General features: G+C 35.7%; 1 protein-coding gene across 1 annotated transcript in view; it reads left to right on the top strand.

The window, feature by feature from the left end:
- Nucleotides 1-27,080, top strand: part of MALRD1 (MAM and LDL receptor class A domain containing 1) — a 794,826-nt gene that overhangs the window by 546,449 nt on the left and 221,297 nt on the right. Inside the window, exon 31 of the mRNA XM_044915239.1 lies at nucleotides 23,505-23,633. Coding sequence (XP_044771174.1) covers nucleotides 23,505-23,633 — 129 coding nt within the window. The remainder of the gene's footprint in view (nucleotides 1-23,504; nucleotides 23,634-27,080) is intronic.

Genomic DNA, 27,080 nt, shown 5'->3' with positions numbered 1-27,080 from the left:
AAAGAAATCACGACCCAAGCTATCAATCCTTTGCAGGTTTTTTTTTTTTTTTCCAAACTGAAGATGTAAAAGAGAACGATACCTATCTTTCAGATTCTAATCTAAGTATGTTAAGAAAGAGCTTTCAGCTATCCTGCTCTAGCCTTGTGGGGAAAGTGGTCAGGAGAAAAGTTGACACTACACAAAACTCAGAACCAGGAGGTGGGGAGCCCCGTGGCGTCAACCCTCTGCTTTCAGTTATTGCCAGCTTTAGTCTTCACTTTGCTTTATTGCTTGAATTGATGTGAGACAGGCCTCAGGAGAGAGGCTTCATTGTCAAGGTCAACCAACATTGTTCTTCAATAAAACTTAGAGCCAAGTTATTTGCTTCTTGTAAAATCAGGGCACCAATTCTTGTTCTTGGTCCCATGCCCATATTTTTAAAAACAGGACTATGCAATTGAGGTTATTATATCTATAATCAGCTATTTTAAATTAAAAAATCAAAGCCATGGATAGATCTAATTACTTTAACGTTATATTGAAATCATTTGTTACATACCTAGAAAATATCAGATATTACTTTATCTTTCAATATAATTGATAAGATTACTGTTCCAGTGTCAAAAGGTCCATATTTAAAGCTGTAATTATAATCATATCACAATGATAAACTAAATATTATAATTGATGTGATTATACTTGATTATAATCCAAGCAAAATGATATAGCTTCATTCATTCATAATATTAAGGAAAAGTAATTACTCAAGCATACATTTCAATAAGGTTTAAATGCCTTTGAAATACCCCTAAGTTCAAATGAAGGCTACTGTAAATCTGAATACTAACATTATCCTTGGTTCATATAGTTTCTAATTAGAATTTTTGTTTTAATTACAGTGAACATTTCCACACTTTATACCTTGGTCAGTAAGACCATTGCACAGAGTATTTGTGACAATATGGCACCTCAGTTTTTACTGAATTATGTTTTAATAATTATTTTCTATTCATAACTAATATTCATATCAACAAGACTTCCATTTTAAGTTAATGTTTTTTTTTTTAAATTTTCCATTACACAGTTGAAAAATATGCTCTTCAGTCCTGAAACATTAGTGCAAATATATATAATATATATAAGCCACAGGTGTACTTTAAATAAATAGATGTGGCACTCAAGAAATTAATATCATTGGATAAACATAAAGGGCTAGGTTTCAATAAAATTTGCATGTATAGATACATGTACATATATTAAGACAAGGCTAGAAATAAATTTTCTTGTCTACTTGATGGAACACATATACACAGAGGCATATATGAATTTCTGAAAAACCTCATATTTTGAATAGTCACACAGGGAAAGGGCTTATGGGAAAAGAGCGTTGGGGCAAGCCACTCGAAGCATAGTTAACTAAGTTAAATGCTTCTAATAAACAATAACAACCATAATAAAAAAAATACTAGCCCAGTATAAAACATTTTAAAATCCTAATAGAGGAACTTTTCAGTAAACGTATTACTTGACTTAAAAAGGGGGGTAAGTTGGGAAGCAAGAAATCTTGGTGGAAGGGTGGTTTAAAAAATGTGTAAGGCTGTTTAATAATGGAGACACAGGGAAAGTGCCCAAAGATTGGAATAACTATACAATAAATAAACACTTGCAAAGAGAGCATGTAGAGAAACATTGTGAACACTAGATAACGCACATACTGAATAGCCCTTCATCTTTCTTGGCTCTCTGGTTTAGCTGTGTTGGTTTTCTTCCTTGGTGGCACAAGACATTATTGTAGTGAAGAAAATCATATAGGAATCAGCACTATTTCTGTGTTGTATTGGCCTAATCCCCCCCCTACAGAAACATAGATTACCTATGAAATAATCAAGACAGTAGAAGGAAACTGGTACCTACTAGACATTAGTGGGTGCCAAGATCAAACTAGACTGAGCATATGCATGATTTCTTTTAAGGAGGGCATAAGGATATTTAATACAGAATGGGTTCTTGAAGGATTTGAGCAAAATAAGTCACACAAATTGTCTGGAAAGTTGCCTCGGCAGATTTGGGAAATACAGTTTTCAATTGTTGACTCAAAGGCCAGGAAGGAACTCAGCAAAAGAAACCAAGTGTGGTTTGGATTTCTTTCCACTAGTTTACTTTTTGGTCTTTTGGTCTTTATACATTCTTATGATAATTTCTAGGAAGTCTCAAGGTTAATTAGGTCTAGTTTAATTGCCAATAGCATTGAACACAAAGGGAGTTTATTTAAGGATAGGAGGCATTTCAGGAAACCCAAGATCAGGAACACAGTCCAGCTTCAGGAAGATTCTAAAACCAAGATTGAAGAGGGAACTTGAGCCATGCTTTTTCTGTGCCTCTTGTCTCTTAACTGCATCTCTGCACATCTATTTCAATCCCTCACCCTGTGGAACCAGCTTTCTCTGCTTCACCATGCATAAGCAGAAAACATGACTATACCTCACGATTTAAAAGCCCTAACAACATTGTTGCAGAAACTCATTAGTTATATTTCTAAATTCTCTGTTAGAGGACTCTGATTGATTTTGGGTCAAATGACCTTCATCAGAACTGTAGTCTGATGGCAGGGACATATTGTACATGTAAGCCTACTGGGACCAAAGCTTGGTGACCATATAGATGAGAGTGAATCATCAGATGAAGGGAGTGAGATAAACAAGTCCACTGTGGGCCCATTGACAATGTATTCTTCGGATGTTACATCATTCATTCAATAAATATTAATATAATACTTCCTACAGGGGCACTTGGGTGGCTTAGTCAGTTAAGCTTCAGCCTTCAGCTCAGGTCATGATCCCAGGGTACTGGGATCGAGTCCTGCATCGGGCTTCCTGCTCAGTGGGGAGTCTGCTTCTCCCTCTCCCTCTGCCCCTCCCCCCACTTGTGCTCTCTCTCTCTCTCTCTCAAATAAATAAGATCTTTAAAAAAATACTTCCTACAAATACTGAAGTATAGTACACAAATGAATTGACTATTTCAATAGATGGCTAGTCTAATGGCACAGATAAAAAGCAATGAACTGACCTAGACTATGCAGAATAGAGAAGGGGGGAAGGGTGTATGAAAAATTGTGGGGGAGATGACAGTTTAGGATGGGTGCTTTAGTTCTAGTCATTATGTCTACCTTCCAGCTGGCAAAAAAAATAAGGTGGAGAAAGAGGCAAAGAGCATATACTAACTGTCCTTTAAAAGATTTCCTTAAAGCCGTTGCACATCAATTTCACTTATAACTAATTAGCCAATTTTTTGTTGCATGTTCAAGCTATAAAGAAATCCAGGACATGTGTTTATTCAAAACTAAGGAAGAAGGTAGTGGATGTTTGTTTAGAGAACTAATAGCCTACCACAATTTCCTGCTAGGCAATTTCTCAGCCTAAGAGCATACAGAATTATGACTTTAAAGGTATACTGTCCAGGTGTCTGGATGGCTCAGTCAGTTAAGCATCCAACTTTTGATTTTGGCTCAGGTCATGATCTCAGGGTCCTGGGATTGAGCCCCACGACAGGCTCCCTGCTCAGTGGGGAGTTTGAGGATTTCTCACTCTCTCCCTCCCTTTGCCCCTCTCCCTGCTCATGTTCACACACTCGCTCTCTCTCTCAAATAATCTAAAATTAAAAAATAAATAAAGGTATATTGTCAAACCCTTCTTCAGAGCACCCTGTTTTTTGCTGTGTTTCTCCATATGCTCTCTGCTAAGGGTGCCTATTGCTTAGCTCTCAATCCTTGGGCAGATCCTTCTCCCCCTCCCCCCATCTCCATAATATTCCCTTAACCCTTTTTCTTTTTTTACTTTTTTAAAAATTTTATTTTATTATGTTATGTTAGTCACCATACAATACATCATTAGTTGTTTTTTTATTATGTTATGTTAATCACCATACATCATTAGTTTTTGATATAGTGATCCACAATTTAAACCCCCACCTTTTCCATTAAGATTGCTTCCTTTTCCATAATTTTTGAGAAGTACATTTTTTCCTAATTTGGTAGGTGAATTGATATAGTGTTTTAATTTACATATACAATTAATAATGAGGTTAAATTTTTAACCAGTGTGCTCCTTATTCACATTCACATTTCTTCTTTTGAGAATTGCCCATTCATTCCCTTGCCAAAGATTTCTATTGATCTTTGATTTGGACATTCTCTTTCTTCACTAACTATATAAACCCTCTTTTATAAGATATATTCTAAATATATTTTTCTTTTCATTGTCTTTTCATATCATTTATAGTACTTTGAGAACATTTCATTCACTTAATTCTATTTAATTTAATGACGGTTTTACTTTATAGGTTTGCTTTTGTCATTAAGTTTAAGAAACACTTGGAGATTAAAAATATTCTTCCTGTTTTTCTGTTTTTCCTCTTTAATTTTAGTGCTTATATTTAAATGTCCTTACACCATACTTTTCCATCACCATAGAGATTTTGTCTAACTTTAATTATGCTTTATAATTTTTGTTGTTCCTTTTTCCCAAGTGCCCTACCAAAAACAATTCACGTAACATTGTTGTTTTCTCTACAACATTCTGGTACATTTTACTTTCCTAGTATTTTGATCTGCTATTTTATTTTTTAATTTGTTGTGTTTTGCACTGGGGGGGAACATCCTAGTTTCATTTTAGTTGTTTATTTCTTAGTGGTTAATTAGAATTCTCTTAACATTCTTACTCTGGTGGAAACTAAAATGTGGAATTAGGTGATTATCCTGATTATCAAGGACTCATAGGAATTCATTTGGCAGGATGATGCTTTCATTTTCTTAATTGCTTTAAATATAAGCATAGTCCAAAGTATTAAAGGTCCTTTTAATCTATATGAAAGCTAAATGGGTTGGTTGACCTATTAAAAAAAAAAGGAAAGAAAACCAAAAAGAAATGAAAATATTAAGTTCACATTTTATTATTCACTAATTGATCTGTTACTGTTGATATATCTCGAGATCATCTTTAGCAAGAGCTATTTTATGCCTAGATATATTTTTATGAGTTGAGTCATTGATTGAATGTTATCTCAGTATATATTAAATATTGTAAGCTCATCGAAATGAAGTTGAGTGGAAGACAGCTTTTTGGGGGCATTGGGTGCACTTTCCCAAGAAGCTATGGGATATGTTCCAAAAACCACAAGAACATATGCACAGTGAGGCATGTGGAATCTTTCTACGAAAGGTCAGCCTTAGCCTCAGTGATTAGATGATCTGAAAAATTCAGAATCTCCAGTCTTCTGGGATCCCAGAAAGCCCATTTCCAGAAATCAGCCCACTCCCTGCCTCATGTCACAGCCTTTTTCCTTACTTGTTCTGATCCTAATGTTAGACACAGTCTACTATGACAAATGTGTTTTCCTTCCTTTCTCTTTCTGTCTCTCCCTTCCCCTGCTTTCTTTCTTTCTCTCTAATCCTTCTTTTTCCTTTCTTTTTTTGCTAAAACAATTTTGCTTCCTTTTGTGAAAGGCATCAGTCATCATGGCAGTCAACCTTCGCTACACACTAAAATCTCTTGGGGAGCTCAAAATAATATCTCTATCAAGGCCTCCTTCCAGACCAATTAAACTGTTATCTCTGGGTGTGGGGTTCAGGCATCCATAATTTTTCAGGCTTTAGGTAATTCTAACATGTAGCCCTTATTATACATATAAAACAGTATCTTAAATTATGTTTTCAGTTTAATATTAGAATAAAATGATCCCCTAAATTACTGTACACAAATTAAGTGCATTATCTATACTTTGGAAATTTTCTTTTTCTTTTTTTTTTTTCAAAGATTTTATTTATTAACAGAGAGAGAGACAGCGAGAGAGGGAACACAAGCAGAGAGAGTGAGAGAGGGAGAAGCAGGCTTCCAGCCGAGCAGGGAGCCTGATGTGGGACTCAATCCCAGGACCCTGGGATCATGACCTGAGCCGAAGGCAGACACATAACGACTGAGCCACCCAGGCGCCCTATACTTTGGAAATTTTCTATGTGCACTTTTCTGCTGGAGGAAATCTATCCTGGCCTTTCATGATAATCATCCTCTGGAATTCATTTTTTGTTGTAGCGCAATTGATTGTACTAAATAATGTTATTTAACTTGGTCAGTTTTTTGTACTTGATATAAATAGGGTTATACTATAAAATCATGCACATTTTTGGTGACTTGCTTCTTTTTTAGCTATATGGTTTTGAGGTTCTTCACTATGCATGGAACCATGACTCATTAATTTCATCAGTTTTATGTAGTCATGGATGATTATTCCTTGGCTCAAAAATAATTTGATTCAGGGACACCTGGGTGGCTTAGTCAGTTAAGCATCTGCCTTTGGCTCAGGTCATGATCTTGGGGTCCTGGGATCAAGCCCCACATTGGGGCTCCTTGCTCAGCAGGGAGTCTGCTTCTCCCTCTGCCCCTTCCCCTGCTTGCGCTCTCTCTCTCCTCTCTCAGAAAAATAAATAAAATCTTAAAAAATAATTTGATTCTATTTCTAATTTTTGCTTTTAGAGAATTAAATGCTAAGCAGCCTCATTCATATAAGATTGTGACAATTGTTAAGACTGGAGTTTTGTCATAGCATTGTCTCTCAAGTGTTTGAACTGGATTACATGTCAAAATAGGTTGTAAAATAAAACCTATTGTATGATTAAAACTTATTTTTTGACCCAACTTCAGAAAATTAAGTCACTCCTCAGATTTTTTAAAGCAACGCATTAGAAACCACCTGACTTACAAAATTATTTATTACAATACAGTTGGTAGAATCATTCATTCTCTCAGTTTCTGGGAACATCCAAGAAGTGTTTTACCTACCAAGACCTAGAGAATCACCACTAATAAATCTTCTTACACTTCCATTTCGAGGCTCCTTGTTTAACTCATTGTTTAACTCAGTACACCCCTAAAGATGTGGAAAATGTGAAACATGAATAATTTTAATATAGCTTGTGAATTATTTTTTGACAAAATAAGTTAATGTGATTTTAACTGATTCAGACATGATTCAGACATATTTATGTCTAACCTTTGGAGAGGCAGACTTAGTTCACTTACTGATTTGAAAATGTCTGCCATGTGTACTGTTTGGCAAACAGTTCTCATTGTCAAACTAGCAGGTTAAATCAGACTTACTTTTCATTATAATAAGCCTGTCTTTTTTTAAATCCATGTAAATGTGTAAAAACACATCCCCATTCCACCTGTAAATGCAGTACTTGCAGAATATGAATTTATCCCACATTCCTCACATATTTGTTTAAAATATATGCAAGTTTAATATTCTAGACAATACTGTTTGCCATTTTAATGATAATAGCCCACAGTCCATGCAAACCAAGGCAAAACATTTTGGCATCCCACACTTGTTCATCAGTAGAAATGTTTCCAAATTTAAGTTGAAGATAAAGTCAAGCTTTGCCGTAACACCGGCTCCTAGCAGAGTGCCTAGCACTCAGTAGACAATCAGAAAATATTTTTTTCTTTTTAAATTTTTAATTGTGGTAAAATAGAACATAAGATTTACCACTTTAATCATGTTTAAGTGTACAGTTTAATGACATTGAGATATTTACATTGTTGTCCTACCATCCCTGGCATCCATCCAAGAACTCCTCGCGTCTTGTAAAACCGAACTCTATACCAGGTAAACAGTAGCTCCCATCTCCCCCTGCCCCCGCCCCCGCCCCCGCCCACCACCATTCTACTTCCTGTTTCTATGAATTTGACAACTCTAAGTGCCTCCTATAATTGGAACCAGACTTACTTGTGATTTGCTTACTTCACTTAGCATAGAACGTTCATCCATGTTGTAGCATACATCAGAATTTCCTTCCTTTTTAATGCTGAATTAAATTCCATTGTATGTATATACCACATTTTGTTTATGGGTTCTCTGTCGGTGTATACTTGGGTGGCTTCCACCTTTTGGCTATGGTGAATAATAAGACTATGGGTGTATAAATACCTGTTGGAATCCTTGATTTCGGGTTTCCAAAAGTGGACTTGCTGGATCATATGGTAATTATATTTTAGTTTTTCGTGGTCCCTGTGCCATTTTACCTTCTTACCAACCATATGTAAGCATTCTGATTTCCCCATATTCTCACCAAAACTTGTTATTTTCTGGGTATTTTATTTTATTTCTTTAATAGCAGTCATCCTAATGGTTATGAGGTGGTATCTCATTTTGGTTTTGATTTGCATTTCTCTAATTTGCATTTATGATGGTGAACATCTTTTCATGTGCTTATTGGCCATTTGTCTCTCTTTCAATAGTACCATAGTTTTCTTTGCCCTAAGGCATATATATTTTTTTAATCTACCATAATTTGTGACACAATCTGTTGAACAGTGGCTTTGGCCATCATATTTATTCATTAAGCACAGTGATTTCATTACAGAGACTCAATTTTCTGAGGTGATGAGCTGAACATCTAACTTGTAGCTACTAATAGTAAACTGAGGACTGCCATTTTTCTATAGATGTATATACTTCTCTAGCGTTCACTGTGAGCAGGGCTAATTTGTATCAAAATTCCAAACAAAACTATGATGAGAGCTTGTAAATATCAAACCTATTTACATTTATACTTCAGTTTTCCTGATTTTCAAAAAATAGCTTTAGTTATGTATGCATTGGTAGTAAAGAATATTGTATGATAAGTGGTTTCATGCTAATTTTGTTTTATTTCAGTCTCATGAAACTCCATCTAGATGAGTCATTTTTTTGAAAATAGAGAATAAAAAGTGTAAGGCATTAAATGCACTAGAAATATCACATCTCTCCTGTCACAACCTGGCCATATGTATTTCTGAATGTCAAATAGAGGAAAGATACAAAGGTCTGTCTTCTACAAAGTGTGGAGTAAGCTTATAAAACAAAGTGCACAAAGGAGAACCAGAATGATCACTGGTGCATTCTCAAGCAGATCAGTTTTAGGAAGCTTCGCAGTTAGAAATGAAGATCTAAAAATCGATTTCCTTAAAACCATATTCCTTTATCCCCATTGTAAAATCTTTATGTACTTTCTGATGTCTCTGTAGCTCAGCCTGAAGATTGAGGACATATATTTAGTCCATTCTTTTCCTTCCAGTCTGCAAGTGAGGTCTAACACAAGAGGCTCAGACTAGGTCTTTTATGTTTCAGTTGTCTATTACTCTATCCCTTTGTCATTCTACATCATCTTCCTTATTATAATGTATAGATAAGTTTTGTTATCTGAAGTATATAGTCTCTTGATTTTGATCTTTCACGGGAGCGTCTTGGCTCTTTGTTAGCCTTTTATTATTCCATATAAATTTTAGATTCATGCGAATATGAATACACACACACACACACACATCCACGTTCGTATCTGTGTATATGACTATATATCCATCTACCACTGAGGCAGATTTCTCATTTGCTCTATGCAGCAGGTATAAGCCTGCTGGTCCCAGTTTTGTGTGGGAGCCTCCAATACATCCTCTGCCCTCGGTTGGCCCTAAGCCAATGAAGTTGTCTCCAGATTTCAACAGAAATTTCCAGTTGGCTGAATCCATTCCATCTCTAGGTTTGAAGACTCTTGCATTTAAAAACATTTCAATATTGTATTACGCATGTAGATGTTTCATCTCAGATGGTCTTAAATAAGGTGACTAAAATCTCATACTGCCAAAAATGCTAATCAAAAAATGATTTTCTGTCCATATTTAAAAAATGTGAAATATTAACATAGGGGTGTCTTGGAATGTTCTATAACATATATTATGAAAACTTGTATCAGTTTTGAAAGGTTAGCCATTTAAAATGTACATCTTTTCCCAAGATGTCAATCTTGCTTTATTCTTTAGGAATAATGTACTCTTTGGTGAGCTGCTCTTATGAAACATACTAAGCAATTTAATACTGTGTTGAGTATTTCTAGTCTAAAAGTTTTATGTTGTGTTCCAAGAACACATTATTTTACCTTTTTCAAATTTCCTTTAAAGTGTAGAACATGCACTTTAATTATATTCTCTCAATTAATTCTCTCAAAAAAAGAATTTTATTCTTTTGATTGGAAAAGCAATTATCTTAGATATTATATAACATGATAGGGTTTCAGATCATTACCTGAGTTTGAATTTTAACTCTACTGTAATTTCTCAACTGTGTGACCTGGGACAAGTTAGTCAACCACTCTGTGCCTCTTCTATACAACTGAATTATTGTGAAAATGTATTGATTTAATCCTTGCAAAGTGATCCTAGCCAATTGTAAATCAACAATTAATATCATTTATTAATACTGGTTTCATTTTCTAACTCTGTTTAGAAAGTAAATGATAATATAAAATACTATTGTTTTCACAAAGCAGTGTTTTGTTGTAGAAAGAATGCTGGCCTAGAATGAATGAATTAGGACTTCCAGCATCCATAAATCAAGGACAGTTTTACCAGCTTTATATATATTTTTCTTAGCTAAATCTTAGAAGAACACATTTTATCACTTTATACATGAAGAAAGTAAGGTTTTGAGAGGGCAAGCAGTCAAGAACCCAGAAAAAAATGGAAAAACTAACAGTAATAGAACACTTACCAAAATGTCAATCATATACTGAAAACTTTGCATATATCATCTCATCTAATGTTCACACACAAGTTCATATAGGAACTGCAGTTATCTCCATTTGTCAGAGAAGGAATCTGAGCCTCAAAAAGATCCACTAATTTAACCAAATCGCATAGTTGTTACAGATTTTACTCAGGGAGATTTTAAGGTTCTGTTAAAAAATATTTTAAATTTTCTTTTTTTGTAAATTATTTGTTTACAATTATAAAGTAGCTCTAAATGTTTTTTTTTTAAATTTTTTTATTATGTTAATCCCCATACATTCCATCATTAGTTTTAGATGTACTGTTCCATGATTCATTGTTTGTGCATAACACCCAGTGCTCCATGCAGAACGTGCCCTCCTCAATACCCATCACCGGGCTAACCCATCCTCCCACCCCCCTCCCCTCCAGAACCCTCAGTTTGTTTTTCAGAGTCCATCGTCTCTCATGGTTCGTCTACCCCTCCGATTTCCCCCCCTTCATTCTTCCCCTCCTGCTACATTCTTCTTCTTCTTTTTTTTTTTCTTTCTTAACATATATTGCATTATTTGTTTCAGAGGTACAGATCTGAGATTCAACAGTCTTGCACAATTCACTGTGCTTACCAGAGCACACACCCTCCCCAGTGTCCATCACCCAGTCACCCCATCCCTCCCCCCCACCCCCCACTCCAGCAACCCTCAGTTTGTTTCCTGAGATCAATAATTCCTCATATCAGTGAGGTCATATGATACATGTCTTTCTCTGTTTGACTTATTTCGCTCAGCATAATACCCTCCAGTTCCATCCACGTCGTTGCAAATGGCAAGATCTCATTCCTTTTGATGGCTGCAGAATATTCCATTGTATATATATACCACCTCTTCTTTATCCATTCATCTGTTGATGGACATCTTGGCTCTTTCCACAGTTTGGCTATTGTGGACATTGCTGCTATAAACATCGGGGTGCACGTACCCTTTCAGATCCCTACTTTTGTATCTTTGGGGTAAATACCCAGTAGTGCAATTGCTGGATCATATAGTAGCTCTGTTTTCAAGTTTTTGAGGAACCTCCATACTGTTTTCCAGAGTGGCTGCACCAGCTTGCGTTCCCACCAACAGTGTAGGAGGGTTCCCCTTTCTCCGCATCCCTGCCAACATCTGTCGTTTCCTGACTTGTTACTTTTAGCCATTCTGACTGGTGTGAGGTGGTGTCTCATTGAGGTTTTGATTTGAATTTCCCTGATGCCGAGTGATATTGAGCACTTTTTCATGTGTCTGTTGGCCATTTGGATGTCTTCTTTGGAAAAATGTTTTGAGTCTCAGTTTTTATAATCATCTTCAGTCGATAGTACTATTAAATTCTGAAAAGCTGATTGAAATAGTGTATTGACTATACAGCGCAGAATAAAATTTTATACATCTTACAAATATGAGGGAGTTCAATGGAAAGGGTCAAAGATAATATTTACTGTGATTAGACTTGTTTCTATTCATTTTGTGCACAAAAGCATAACTTAACCATTATATGACCCTGAAATTTGCACATAAATTGAAAATTATATAACAGTGTCCTGCAGTAACCTTACTACATAAATAATACACGAGATGGGCTAATTAAAAAGTCTGAATTAGATTGTTCAGCGTTTTAGAATCTCTTATTCTTCATTAAATCCCATGAATGGTACCAAAATCAGAGAGGTTCGAGCGCCTTGTATTTTTAGGAAAGCCATGTATTTTCTTACATGGGGTTGTTTTTATTGCATATGTTATTAGTCATTGCTATAGCCCCCCTAATCTACCATAGGACCAAGAGAGATCAGTAATAGATGTAATTAACTGCTAACATTCTTTTTTAGTTCATGTCCTGGAATCAACTTTACCAAACTTAAGAAAATCAAGGTCATTTTTTTGCCAACAATTCTGGGATGAGAGCATAGAAACATGAATAAAGGCAAGAAATAGGTGAAGAAGATGTGCATCTGTGGACCATACCTGGGTAGGCATTATGAGGTTTATAAGTGATGCAAGATAGTGGGAAGTAGTAGGCAATAGAAGAAAGTGCGTGCATTTTTTGTTATGTTTAGTCTATCTATGTCTGATATGCTGTAGAGAAATCCAACAGAAGATGTATTGTAAGTTTCTAAATTCAGGAAAAGGTACAGATTGGGATGTAGATATCAGATCATCACCTCCCAGGTAGCATAAAACCATGATGCCCAAGGAAGAGCAAAGGGAAATAAAGCAGGATCAGAGTTTGTTCTGTTAGTATTTAAAAGGCTTGGCCAGGGGAGCCTGGGTGGCTCAGTCGGTTAAGCATCGGACTCTTGAGTTCAGCTCAGGTCATGATCTCAGGGTCGCGAGATCCAGCCCTGTATCTGGCTCCTTGCTGGGCATAGAGCCTGCTTAAGATTCTCTCTCTCTCCTTCTGCCCCTCCCGCCACTCACATGTGCATGTATGCTCTCTCTCAAAAAACAAATTAATTAAAAGGCTTGGCCAAAAAAGGAGCCAAGATGAGAAGGAAGGTGAAGAAATGGCAGAGTACCAGGAATGCGATTCCTTTAGCCAAGGAGCTAAAGGAACAGAGGGTTTCAAAAAAGAAGGCATTTTCAGCATATCAGAGGCAATGGTGAAGTCCAGAATGGAAGGGTTGATACTTCTTTTAAAATGGTAATCAGAAACTCATCAGATAGCTGAACAAGGGTTCTGTTTGTGGTATATGAAGAATAGAAAAGAGGTGGGAAGGGGTGAGGATTTCTGTATCACTAAACCACTAAAAGCATTCATGCATAAAAGTATCACATTCTGAGTTTTGTTGTTGGTGGTGTTTTATTTCCTTATTACTTCTCCTTCCTCCTTCTCAGGCATTCTAATAATGTTTTTCTGTCTAAACCTTTAAGTCACTGACTTGATATATTGCCTAGGGTTCAGCAGTCTATTGTTCTTAAATGAAGAATCCATAAAAAAAAAAAAATGGATGTTTAACATATGTCCAGATCTAAAATAAAAATAAAAATGAAAATCTGAATCTCATGTCTGAAAAGAGGTTGGGATATGTCATTTTCTTTCAAACAAACATAGAAAGAGTTTATAAAGTCACCTTTTTGTGTAAAACATGAAACTATCAGTCTTTGGAAGATTTTCCATTTAGTGTGCACCTTTACTCTGTGTATCACCAGTTGAATCTCATTTTTTTTGGTATGTTCCAAAATTCTTGCTCTATGCCAAGACATGGTCCACTAACTCTGATAACACTTCTGATAATTTCGACACAAGCTGAACTTTGCCATCACGGAGATCATCGAGGTTACATTTTCAGATGTCTTGCTAAGAATTGTCTGATATGTGCATTGAGCTTCCTAAAACCTAGCAATTTTTCTACCATAAGATAGATTTAAATGCTCCTGCTGAATAGAAACTATGAAAGGTATTGTGAATTTCCAGATGTTTGAAAATACTGGTCATGCAATATTGTCAGTAGTGTTGAGATCTCCATTCATTTGCAAACTTGCCCCTGATCACATTTCCAGAGCAAGAGAGAACCCAAGTGAAATAAACATTTCATCTGTGAAGGAAGATTTGGGGTGCATGAACTTTTTCCAAAATATGTTTTGGCCTTTTTCTTTTTTATACCAGATGTTGCTCTTCCTTCAAATAGATCTGAACCTTCCATGTTTTCAATATGTTGCCAAACTTACTTGTTATGGAAACTGAGAAGAAAGGAGTTTTGTAAAGGAAATTCATAAAGGAACTGCTTTGTCTCAGTCAAGTGGTCCGGTCTCCCTTTCTAATTGGTTAAATGACTAGCCGAGATGATAAACATTTTGAAAAGCCATCAGCTAAATAACTGTATTAAGTATTTATTAATGCAACACAGTAAGCTAGGGCTACTTTTTATTGCTCTCTGATGGCAACACATAAATATCTTTAATTAGTGCTATACATACTGTTTTACTAATAAATTTTTATCATCAGGTCATAAATTCTTTGAAGGTAAGAACTATTGCAGTGTTCACCATGTTGTCTGACAGTGGCTTAATTCATATTTCTAGGATGAATGAATACAAGATTCTAAGTTGTTGATATCACTTTGTGTCATACTTTGTATGAGAGACTGATTTTCAGTATTCTCTTTTAGAGATTAATATTAAATGGTTTACCTAAGGGCACAGAGCTTTTATAAGAATGGGGTTCGAATCATTATCTTGGTCCTCATATTTGGACTGCCCATTCACAATCAATATTTACTGTTTAGCATTACCAATTCTCACTAGAGGGAAACTTACTTAGAATGATAAAACTTTTGAAACATACCTTCCATAAAAACTATCCAAAGATAATTTATCAACAAGTTAAAACAGACAAATGACAAGGAAAATCCACATATTAACAAGTAAAAAGAAACCATATTTATGGAAGAGTTCCCTCTTCCACCCACTACAAATGCATCTTAATGTTTCTGTTTCAATGGATGCCCTCAGAAGCTGATAAATGTTTACCTTTATGTGAACACAAGATACAAAAAGTCATATATGCCAATTTCAGGGATTTTTTTAAAAGCATACATCTACCATTGGACAAAATGCAAGTAGCATAATGCTTATATTAAATAAAGAACATTATTATTTGGAGAAATTGTTTTATGGGACTTTCTTGGGGTCTTTTTTAGAATATATGATCTAAGACATTAAGAGGTTTTTTTTTTTTAATTCATTTGAGACACAGAGATAGAGAGAGAACATGAGCAGGGAGAGAGGCAGAGGGAGAGGGAGAAGCAGGCTCCCAGCTGAGCCAGGAGCCCGATGTGGGGCTTGATCCCAGGATCCTGGGATCATGACCTGAGCCGAAGGCAGACGCTTAACCATCTGAGCCACCCAGGCGCCCCAAGAGTTTTTTTAAATATTAAATTTATATTGAAATTTAGACTACAGAAGAAATGACAAAATTATATCCTGGGATATGCTTCCCACTCACTAAAACATATAAAAATATTTTGAAAAGCACAAATTAATACTCTAAACTGAAATTTTTTAAAAAAAGAAAGAAAAAAATCTACCAGTCCCAGGATGATAAAAAGGGATTCAAAACCTAGATCACAGGTGGAAGCTAACTTCCCAGTGGCCTAAAGGATTTGGGGACCTGGACATAGAATATCATACCTTGGGACTGGATCTTTTACATGAAACCTTTGCATAAAGCCTGCTCCTTTCCAGGGAAGCCTCAAAGATACTTGTTGTCTGTTTAGGGACCTAGAAAAAACAAACAAAACAGGAGCTACCGTCATGAAACCAAAACCATAAAATTGTACCACACCACATATAGGATGGAATATGATGTAAGAATGAGAACTCCAAACAACAAATTAATATTAAAATTTTTAGAACCACTTAAACTTAAAGGACAGTGCAGAAACCAGTGTAAATTTATACTGTTGGGGCCACCTGCTACTGGGATTATGATACAGAAAAAAGGAAAGCATGAAAAAAGAATAGGCAGGATGCTAAATAAAAATAAACTTCTAGAAATAAATAAAATTATAACTGAACATTATCAATGGAAAAGTGAAGCAAAGAGATTAGAGAGACAACTGAAGAGTAAATCATCAAATTAATATGAGTTTGGGGCACCTGGGTGGCTCAGTCCATTGTGTCTGACTTTTGGTTTTGCCTCAGAGCATGATCTCATGGGTCCTGAGATCAGCCCCAGCTCTGCCCTCAGTGGGGAGTCTGCTTGAAGATTCTCTCCCTCTGCATATCCCCCTTGCATGTGCTCTAAATAAATAAATCTTAAAATAGCCGTCAAAAGGAATGAGATCTTGCCATTTGCAACGACGTGGATGGAACTGGAGGGTGTTATGCTGAGCGAAATAAGTCAATCAGAGAAAGACATGTATCATATGACCTCACTGATATGAGGAATTCTTAATCTCAGGAAACAAACTGAGGGTTGCTGGAGTGGGGGGTGGGGTGGGAGGGATGGGGTGGCTGGGTGATAGACACTGGGGAGGGTATGTGCTATGGTGAGCGCTGTGAATTGTGTAAGACTGTTGAATCACAAAAGTGTACCTCTGAAACAAATAATACATTATATGTTAAAAAAAAAAAGATGAAGAAGATAGCAGGAGGGGAAGAATGAAGGGGGGGAAATCGGAGGGGGAGATGAACCATGAGAGACGATGGACTCTGAAAAACAAACTGAGGGTTCTAGAGGGGAGGGTGGTGGGGGATGGGTTAGCCTGGTGATGGGTATTAAACAGGGCACTTTCTGCATGGAGCACTGGGTGTTATGCACAAACAATGAATCATGGAACACTACATCAAAAACTAATGATGTAATGTATGGTGATTAACATAACAACAAAAAAATTTAAAAAACACATGTATATATATATGAGCTTACCAGAATGCAGCATAGCAAAGGGGGGAAAAAAAAATGGAACAGAGATTAAGAGACACTGAGGATAACAGGAGTAAATTCAACACTTTTCTAATAGGAGCTCCAGAGGTAGAGAAGAGAGACTTAGGGAAAGACACTAGTTGAAGAGATAATACTGATCATTTGTTATAACTGAAAAATGGCATGACTTTTCAAGTCATTATAGCTTAGAAACAATGACATCTCAGTGGCAAGGAGCAACCTAGTACCCAGAGCTTGGCTTCTGATAACATTTTCCAATAAAAGGAACTAGGGCGGGGAGCCTGAGTGGCACAGTTGGTTAAGTGTCATGATCCCAGAGTCCTGGGATCGAGTCCCGCATCGGGCTCCTTGCTCAGTGGGGAGTCTGCTTCTCCCTCTGCTTCTCCCTCCTGCTCTGTTCTCTCTTGCTATCTCTCTCTCAAATAAATAAAATCTTAAAAAAAAAAAAAAAAGGAACTAGGGCTTCTTGGAGAAACGGCTGATGGCTGATCCCTTGGACTGGCCCAGGAAACATACAAGATGAGCCTGAAGCAACTTACAGTGCTAGAAAATAAGATAGTGTGCAAAAAGAAAAGCCTACATTGATGGGGTATGTCAGAGGGACCCAGGAACCAACTGAAAGAGCTCCTCTTGGCCAAAGTTGGAACAATTTGAGCAATAAAATAAAGTTGCATTGTATTATGACTCAAATTATAAAATATTCTTGAGTCCATACCGATATACTTACTGAATAAATAAGTAAATGAGAGAGAAGAGACAAATTTCTCATGTATAAGAATTCCAGGTAATTTATGTACGTTCCCTGCCCTGAAGGAGAGGAGTGTAGATCACCACAGATGTGGCCTACACCCAGTGATTTCCTTCCAGAGAATGGAGTATGGAAAGGGATAGAAAAGGGACCTTAGAGTGGAGAATCATGGCAGGCACTACACAAGCCAAGTGAACAAGGTCAACGTGAACACTACCAAGTCCTGTTAATAGTTTGTACTCTTGTCACTACATGATGAAAATAACACTTCTCTAGTCTTTCTTCCCCTAAAACATTAATTCTATCTAATCATGAGGGGAAAACAAATAAAACAATAACAACAACAACAACAACAACAAAACCCAAATTCCAGTAGAAAGGCGTCCCACAAAATACTTGACCAGTACACTCCAAATGGGAAAAGTCATCAAAAACAAGGTAAACCTGAGAAACTGTCAGAACAAAGAGTCACCTCAGAAGACATGGCATTACCAACTAAATAGCATGGTCTTCAAAGGCAGGGAATATGCCCACTTTTTCTTGCATGTGATTAGTATAGTCTATATGAGAAATGAAGGTGCTTAAAAATGTATGCCCTTGTGAAATTTACTGTCTGAAATTGCAGAGCATATTGAATATCATCACTTGAAAAAGATGATAAAACTCATGTTTGCCCGCAAATACAATCTACAGAATGATTATATCTCGTTCTGTATAATGAACCCTGTATATAAAACTTTTAATCCAAATAGAAATTTAAAGTGGCAAGAGCTTCTTGATTGTCAATTCTGTTTCAAAGCTGAATAAAGCCAGTTTTAAATTGGAGTCCCTTTCAGGTTGGTGACAGTTCGTTCAAATCCATAACGGATCAGCCTTACATATGCATCATGCTTTTATTGGATGAAATATTTCAGCTACATTATTTTATAGACCTTTTCTTCATTGTAGGATTTTCAATTTATCATACTTTAGTTTTAGGTCTTTAGGATTCTGCCAACTTTTTTTCTTTTTCCTTTTTTTTTTTTTTTAAGAGAGGGAGGGGGGTAGGGACAAAGGGAGAGGGAGAGAGAGAATTTTCAGTAGGCTCCAGGCTCAGCACAGAGCCTGACATGGGGCTTGATCTCACAAGCCTGAAATCATGACCTGAGCTGAAATCAAGAGTTAGATGCTTAACTGACTGAGCCACTCAGGTGCCCTAACTTTTTTTTCCCTAAAATAAATATTCAGTCTAGTTTTTTTTTTTTATATGCCCTATTCTGCCAGCCATATTATCTTTAACTCTATTATGAGCACCAATGTTCTTTCCATTCTTATAACTATGGAATATGTGAGATTATCATTCATTCCACATATTTGTCAACCAGGTTAGTAGGTACTGCTTTTATCATTTTGACTGAATAAAGAAATTGAAAGTGGCTAAATATGTGTAAGACATTCCCACTAACATAATCTGCCTTTTCTATTTACCAGGTTTTTGGTAGCAACTGTCTGACTGACTATTCTTGTCTTAAAGAAGATCTACTTTTCTTAGAATTGTAGGCTTTTTTCTTTTTTCTTGGTGCGATGTCTGTGCTATAGAAATTTTAGCCATTGCTTGCTTTACTGCAATTCAAAGCATTGACCTGATTTCTTTTCATGTCATTGCTATTCTATATTGTTAAGGAAATGAGCCTCATTCAGAGATGTAGTCTATTTTAGTCACTTTTAAAAACTAAAGAATGAATTGTTTAAAGTCAAAACACATTTCCTCTGTGGAGTAATTATATATGGCTCCACAGCCTATGGCATGGAGAAATAAAATAATCCCCAATGCATAGCGTTGCATACTAAATAATGTCCACATACTGCTCTGGGTTAACTATAAATTCTCACTAGTGTTATTTAAAAATTATGTGGCAAAGCTTCTAAACCACTCAATGGACCTTTAATTCTTCTTGCTGGTGCCCATAGTTAAACTATTTGCCATTTTCTTAGATGCCTTCTTTTCATTCTTCATATTTATTACTATATTTTACTGGTAAATTATTTCTGGAAATTATACAAGTTAAAACTTGCATTTTTATCAAATCCATGGATATTTACTATTTTTCTTCATGGAAATACGACCTAACTTTGAGTAAATTACCCTCACCTCAGGCACACCAGCTCTGTACCTATAATAATCTGTGTAACAAAGGAATTGTGAGCTTTATTTAATTTGTTGAACTAGATAAAAATAGTTTGGGACCTTTAATTCACATCTCTGTGAAGGTATGAAATATCATCATTGTACTTCCTGTGATTTAAAATGATATTCAAATATGTAAATTGCTATAGATTGCTTTGAGTAATATGGACTTTTAACAATATTGGTTCTTCCAATCCATGGGAATGGAATATCTTTCCATTTTTTTATATCATCTTCAATTTCTTCCATCAGTGTTTTAAAGTTTTCAGAGTCCAGGTCTTTCACTCCTTGGTTAAGTTTCTGCCTAGGTATTTTATTATTTTGGGTAGAATTGTAAATGGGATTGTTTTCTTATTTTCTCTTTCTGATACTTTATTACTAGTGTATAGAGATGCATATTAATTTTGCATCTTATGACTTTACTGAATTCATTTATTAGTTCTAGCAATTTTTTGGTGGAGTCTTTAGTGTTTTCTATATAGAGTATCATGTCATCTGCAAATAGTAAAAGTTTTACTTCCTTACCAATCTGGATGCCTTTTATTTCCTTTTCTTGTCTGATTGCTGTGATTAGGGCTTTCAGTACTACCTTGAAAAAAAGTAGTGAGAGTGGACATCCTAGTCCTGATCTTAGAGGAGAAGCTCTCAGTTTTTCTCCCTCAAAGATGGTATTAACTGTGGATTTTTCATATATGACCTTTATTATGTTGAGGGATATGTTCCCTCTGAACCTACTTTGTTGATAGTTTCTGTCATGAATGGATGTTGTTCTTTGTCAGATGTTTTTTCTACATCTCTTGAGATGATTATATGGTTTTTGTCCTTTCTCTTGTTAATCTGATGTGTCATGTTGATTAATTTATGAGTAATGAACCACCCTTGCATCGCAGGAATAAATACTACTTGATTTTAGCGAATGATTTTTTTCATGTGTTGCTGGATTCAGTTTGCTAATATTTTGTTGAAGATTTTTGCATCTATGCTCATCAGAGGTATGGGCCTATAGTTCTCTTTTTTTGGTATTGTATTTTTCGGGTTTCAGTATTGGCAAATCTGGCCTTATAGAATGAATTTGGAAACTTTCTTTCCTCTTTTATTTTTGGAATAGTTTGAGAAGAATTGGTATAAATTCTTTAAATGTTTGATAGAATTTACCTGTGAAGATTGTTAAAATGGCCATACTACTCAAAGCAATCTATAGATTTAATGTAATCCCTATCAAAATACCAATGACAGTTTTCACAGAACTAGAACAGATATTCCTAAAATTTGTATGGAACCCCAAAATACCCTAAGTAGCTGAAGCAGTCTTGAAAAAGAAGAACAAATCTGGAGGCATCATTATCCCAGATTTCAAGATATACTACAAAGCTGTAGTAATCACAACAGTATGGTAATGGCACAAAAAACAGACATATCAATCAATAGAACATAATAGAGAATCTAGAAATAAACCCACACTTATATTGTCATCTACTACAGAGGAGGCAAGAATATACAATGGGGAAGAACAGTCCTTTCAACAAATGATTTTGGGAAAACTGGACAACTACATGGAAAAGAAACTGGACCACTTTCTTACACCATTACACAAAAATAAACTCAAAATGGATTAAAGACTTAAATATGAGACCTGAAACTATAAAACTGCTATAAGAAAACATGGGCAATAATTTCTTTTACATCAGCCATAGAAACATTTTTCTAGATATGTCTCCTCATTCAAGAGAAACAAAAGCCAAATTAAAATCTTGTGATTAAACCAAAATAAAAAGCTTTTACACAGCAAAGGGAAAAATCAACAGGACAAAAAAAAACAATCTCCTCAATGGGAGAAGATATTTTCAAATGATATATCTGATAAGGGGTTACTATCCAAAATATATGAAGAACTTATACAACTCAATATCAAAAAAAAACGATCATATTTTAAAAATGGACAGAGGACACATAGACATTTTTCCAAAGAAGACATACATATGGAATGAGGACATATGAAAAGGTGTTCAGCATTACTAACCATCAAGGAATTGCAAATCAAAACAATTCCTTTATAGCTGTCAGAATGGCATAAACAAAAACAAAAATGAAACACACACACACACACACACAAGAAATAGCAAATGTTGGCAAGAATGTGGAGAAAAAGAACCCTCATGCACTGTTGGTGGGAATGAAGATTGGTACAGCCATGGTAGAAGACAGTGTAGAGGTTCCTTAAAAAATTAAAAGTAGAATTATCTTATGATCCAGTAATTCCACTACTGGATATTTTTCCAAAGCAAATGAAAACACTAATTCAAAAAGATACATTTACCCTTAAGTTTATTGCAGCCTTATTTACAATAGTCAAGATATTGAAGCAATTCAAGTGTCCATTCATAGATGAATGGATGTGGTGTGTGTATATACAAATATACACACACACCATACCCTATATATAAAGATGTGATGTACACACACACACACACACACACACAATGGAATATTATTCAGCCATTTGCAACAACATGGATGGACCTAGAGGGTATAATGCTAAGTGGAATAAGTCAGTTAGAGAAAGACAAATATCATATGATTTCACTCATATGTGGAATTTAAGAAACCAAACAAAGAAAAAAAAGAGACAAAAAAAACAGACTCTTAAATACAGAGAACAAACTAATGGTTACCAGAGAGAAAGGGGGTGGAGGAGAATGGGTGAAAGAGATAAGTGGGATTAAGAATATACTTACCTGACCACTGAGTAATGTATAGAATTGGTGAATATTTGTATTGTACACCTGAAATTAATATAACACTGTATGTTCATTATACTTCAATTAAAAAGTATGAATTTCTTTGAAAATTCTATGTTCATTCCTAAGCTCCCTTTAGATGAAACCATTATGCCTTCTGTTATTATACCCAGAATTTATTAAGCACAAACTATGGATTAGGGACTGTGTTTGGCCTAAGAAAACACATCCCAAACTCCTGCTTCTAAGGGGCTTGGAGTCTGGAGGGGCAGGCAGAGCTGTAATACAGCTTTTCTATGAGGTGGTAAACATTTAACATAGGAATAGAAGGGTTCTTAGGTGGCATGAAACATAGAGAACCCAACCTGGGGCTTGGTTGACAAAGGAAAGGCAAAACAGGGGGAGAGGGAAGCTATTTCCTTGAGTTCCGAGGTTGAGCAGACCTCCAGGAGCACAAGAGGGAATGGTCAGTGTAGGTAAAGGAAGTAGCGGATGTGCACACAGGAAAAGATGAAGAGCATGTGACCTGTTGGTGAGCCCTTCAGGAGTAGGATGTACTGTAGTTTAATTGCAGGTACTTATGAGGAGAGTTGCAGAAAATGAGACTAGAAAACTAACCTGGAACCCAACACAAATTATTTTTAGTGCCTGGATTAAGATGTTGGATTTAAGGAATGGATGATTTTGAAAGCACAGTCTGTATAACTTGCTGAAAAATTGGATGTGGGACTGAGCAGGGAGGTGTCTAGAAGTCTGCCTTGGATACCTATTAAAATCAGTAACTTACTTGAATGTATCTATAAAACTACTAAAAGGAATATTCAAATTTAAAGAAGTATTATAAAAATGACTTTGTTTTTATTTTTTTTCCCCAGTGGGAGAGACTTCTGAGAGTTGCCCGGAAGCCACTGATTTTTTGTGCCACAACAAGAAGTGTGTTGCATCCCACCTTGTCTGTGACTATAAGCCAGACTGCTCTGATAGGTCTGATGAGGCTCACTGTGGTAAGTGGATCTGTCTGCTCTGATGTAGCCCATTCAGCACAGATTTCACTTTATTGGGAAAGTAACATACTGGCATTGATGACGGAGAGGAAATGTTCTTTTCATGCACCAGAGTAGATTTAAAATAGCCAGAACCTTTTTTTTTTCCAGCTTCTCTATCCACACATCCAAATCGCAGCCCTCTCAACCGTTTTACCCCAATACTAAACACCACAGCAAATCTTGTCAAAAAATTTCTCAACATGTCATTGTGCAGAACTGCATGGGGGGTCAGAATTTTAATCACCAGAAACTGACCTATCTGTCTACATTTCTTCATTGGTTTTCATTTCCTTTTCCATTTTATGGAAAGATAAGGCTAAAAATGAGCACTTCAAATAAATACGAGTAAATGATTAATTTTATCAATTACTTTGCTCTGGGAAAAGAGAACTAGATTGGCCACATTGTTTTTTTTTATTCAAACTTTAATTCAAGTGATTTTTAAAAGTCATGCGTAAAACCAAGTATGTGGTTTTCAAATATGAGCATGTATTTAAATCCAAAAAAATTTTTTTTTGTATTTCTATGAGCCTTCATAGGGAACCTCGCTACCATATAGGCTACCTGTTGCAGTTAGGGTTTGCTGCATAGCAAACTCCCTTAAAGGTTAGTAGCCTAAAAAAGTTTCATTTTGCTCTCAATTTTGTGGATCAGTAATTCAGAAAAGGATCAGCGAGGCAGGTTCTCATCCACATGGCTCCAACTGGTATACCTGGAACTGGAGTGTCACTTTCAAGATGGCTTCCTCCCCTCTGGGTTTGGCACATTGGTACTCTTTGGTCTCTCTGTCTGGCTTGACATAGCATCTCATTCTCCAGGGCAATCTAATGTAGCTTGGGCTTTCCATAACAGGGCTGTCACGGGACAGCCAGATATCTTGCATGGGATTGGCTTTTACCAGAGTAAATGCTCTCAAGAGCAAGCATTCCAAGAGCCACAGGAAAAACAGGAAGAATTCGTATGACTTAGCCTCGGAAATTCTAGAATGTCACTCTTGGCTCTTTCTAATGGTCATGCAAATTAAAATGTCTAGCTTCAATTCAAAGAGAGAAAGGGGATAGACTCCACCTTTGGGACAATGTCATGCATGTACAGGAAGGGAGTACCACAGAAGTCATGTTCCAGTTTTTCTTTTTCTCTCAGTATCATTTTTATTCCTCAGGATCTTAGAGTAATGATGCTTCTGAAGTGTTCATTTTATCATCTTTTTTTGTATTTATTAATTTTCTTAAATTGTGGTAAAATGTACATAACATAAAATTGACCATTTTAACCATTTCTAACTGTATAGTTCAGTGGCATTAAGTGCATTTGCGTTGTTGTCCAGATACCACCACCCATCTCCCGAACATTTTCTCATCTGGAAAAACTGAAACTCTATACCCATTAAACAATTAACACCCCATTTTCCCTCCCCCAGCCCCTGAAAGCCACCATTTGATTTTCTGTTTCTATGCATTTGACAGTCTGGGTATGTAACACCAGTATGTGGAATCATACAGTATCTGTCTTGCTGTGATGGGCTTATTTCACTTATCATAAATTTCTCAACGTTAATGCTATATTTTAATTTTAAACCAAAGTGTCAAGGAAGTGAAAATCACTGGCACTTCTTAAGACTGTACTATCAGTGCTACAGTATTATAATCTTATTTTATAAACGATTATGTATTTCCTTTATAATATATGCCCATTCTCAAATGAAATTTATAATATATTGAAAAATACTTTATAGTGTTCTTTTTTTAAAAGCTTCTATTTAAATTTAAGTTAGTTTTCTTTCCCTAGTGTTCTTCCTAGCTTTTTTTTCTTTTTTTTTTATTATGTTATGTTAATCACCATACATTACATCATTAGTTTTTGATGTAGTGTTCCATGATTCATTGTTTGCGTATAACTTGGGACTTCCTAGCTTTTTTAAAAGCACTCCAAAAAAATATATTTTTTGATACTGACTGTAGAGAACCGATTGCAATGGAGCTCGAAAAACCACTCCAAAACGTTTGTAAAATCACTATTTTCCCCACCAGGCATAACAAGTAGAGAGTATTTAGAAATCACCACCAAAACAAAATAAAAATTCTAAGGGAAGAATAATTTGAACATGATGACATTGACATAATAAACCAGTGAGGGGAAGGAGAGCTGTTCACGTGCACAAAGAAAAAATAGTTACAGGAAGTAAATTTTCTTCCTCTCATTTCAAGATGCACATGTATTGAACATACTCATATAAAAATTATATTCTTCCGTTTATTGCTATTCTTAGTATGGGCTAGGAACAACTTTCTAAATGTTGAATAAGTAGAAAAATGAATAAGACATCGTCTTAGACTTAAGCAACTCACTTTCTACTGTGGGGGAGGGGCAGGGGGATATATTAAAATACAGTGTTCTTTGCTTTTAGAAAAAGTTAGTTATAAAAGAATTCTGATTACTTTTGGAATGTAGCAAGTGCTATTAATAATAAGGTTATCCCAGTGTATTTGGGGAGTGCCGATGAAGAATAGTGGGTGTGTGCACGCGTGCGTGCGCGTGCCCGGGCAACGTAAGTATCGGCTTGTAAAACCTAAAAAGTTACTAAGTATTTTGGTTTTTCAAATGTGAATGCTGCTTTTTTTTTCCCCCCTTGGCTTCACTCATTTTTCCTCTCAGGCTGCTTTATATGATTTTTATTTTTCCCACAGCTATTTGAAGTATTGTTGTAAAAATACACAAAGGCAGTTTTGATTTTCAGAACCTGAGTCAGTTGCACACTCATATTTGTTAGTGTTACCTACAACTTTGGTGGACAACTACATGCAGTATTTGATTTTATTAAAATTAAAACAATATGTTGACAAATGAAATAGTCACTTTCCTTAAGACCTTTGAGAGGCTTTGTTCACATCCAAAAGGAACACTACACAATACACATGGGTATACCGGTGACTTATTGATTCTGCAAAGTGACTTCATCACTTATTTTATGTTGATATTCCTTTGGATACACTGGAGGCATTGGGGTTAGATTCCTGCAATCAGATAACCTGTTGTGGATGACGAAATAAATTACAAAATTTTCAAAATGGCCTTTGGAGAAATATAAGGAAAAAATGGACCTTTGGTTTATTAAACTGAAGTCTTCATTTTGATGCTGACCCTCCTATGCTGAGCAATTACTTAAATTCTCGGGGACTCGTTTCCTCATCTTTATATTAGATAGAATCATATCCATTCTATAGAGTATTTTGAGAATTAAATGGCATAAAGAACATATTTGTTCAGTCTTCTAGGATTAATAATGTTAGCCTCTTTCATTTCATTATTTTTATACTCTCTTGAAATTTGTCAGTCATGGTGGATGTTATTATATGTACTTTATATGCTTATCAGAAAATAAACTCAGTGATTCCTCATAAGTAA

This window comes from Neomonachus schauinslandi, chromosome 5, assembly GCF_002201575.2.
Source record: "Neomonachus schauinslandi chromosome 5, ASM220157v2, whole genome shotgun sequence".
NCBI classification, from domain to species: Eukaryota; Metazoa; Chordata; class Mammalia; order Carnivora; family Phocidae; genus Neomonachus; species Neomonachus schauinslandi.
Note: the sequence above shows the minus strand (reverse complement) of the source record. Positions and strands in the feature narration are given on the sequence as shown.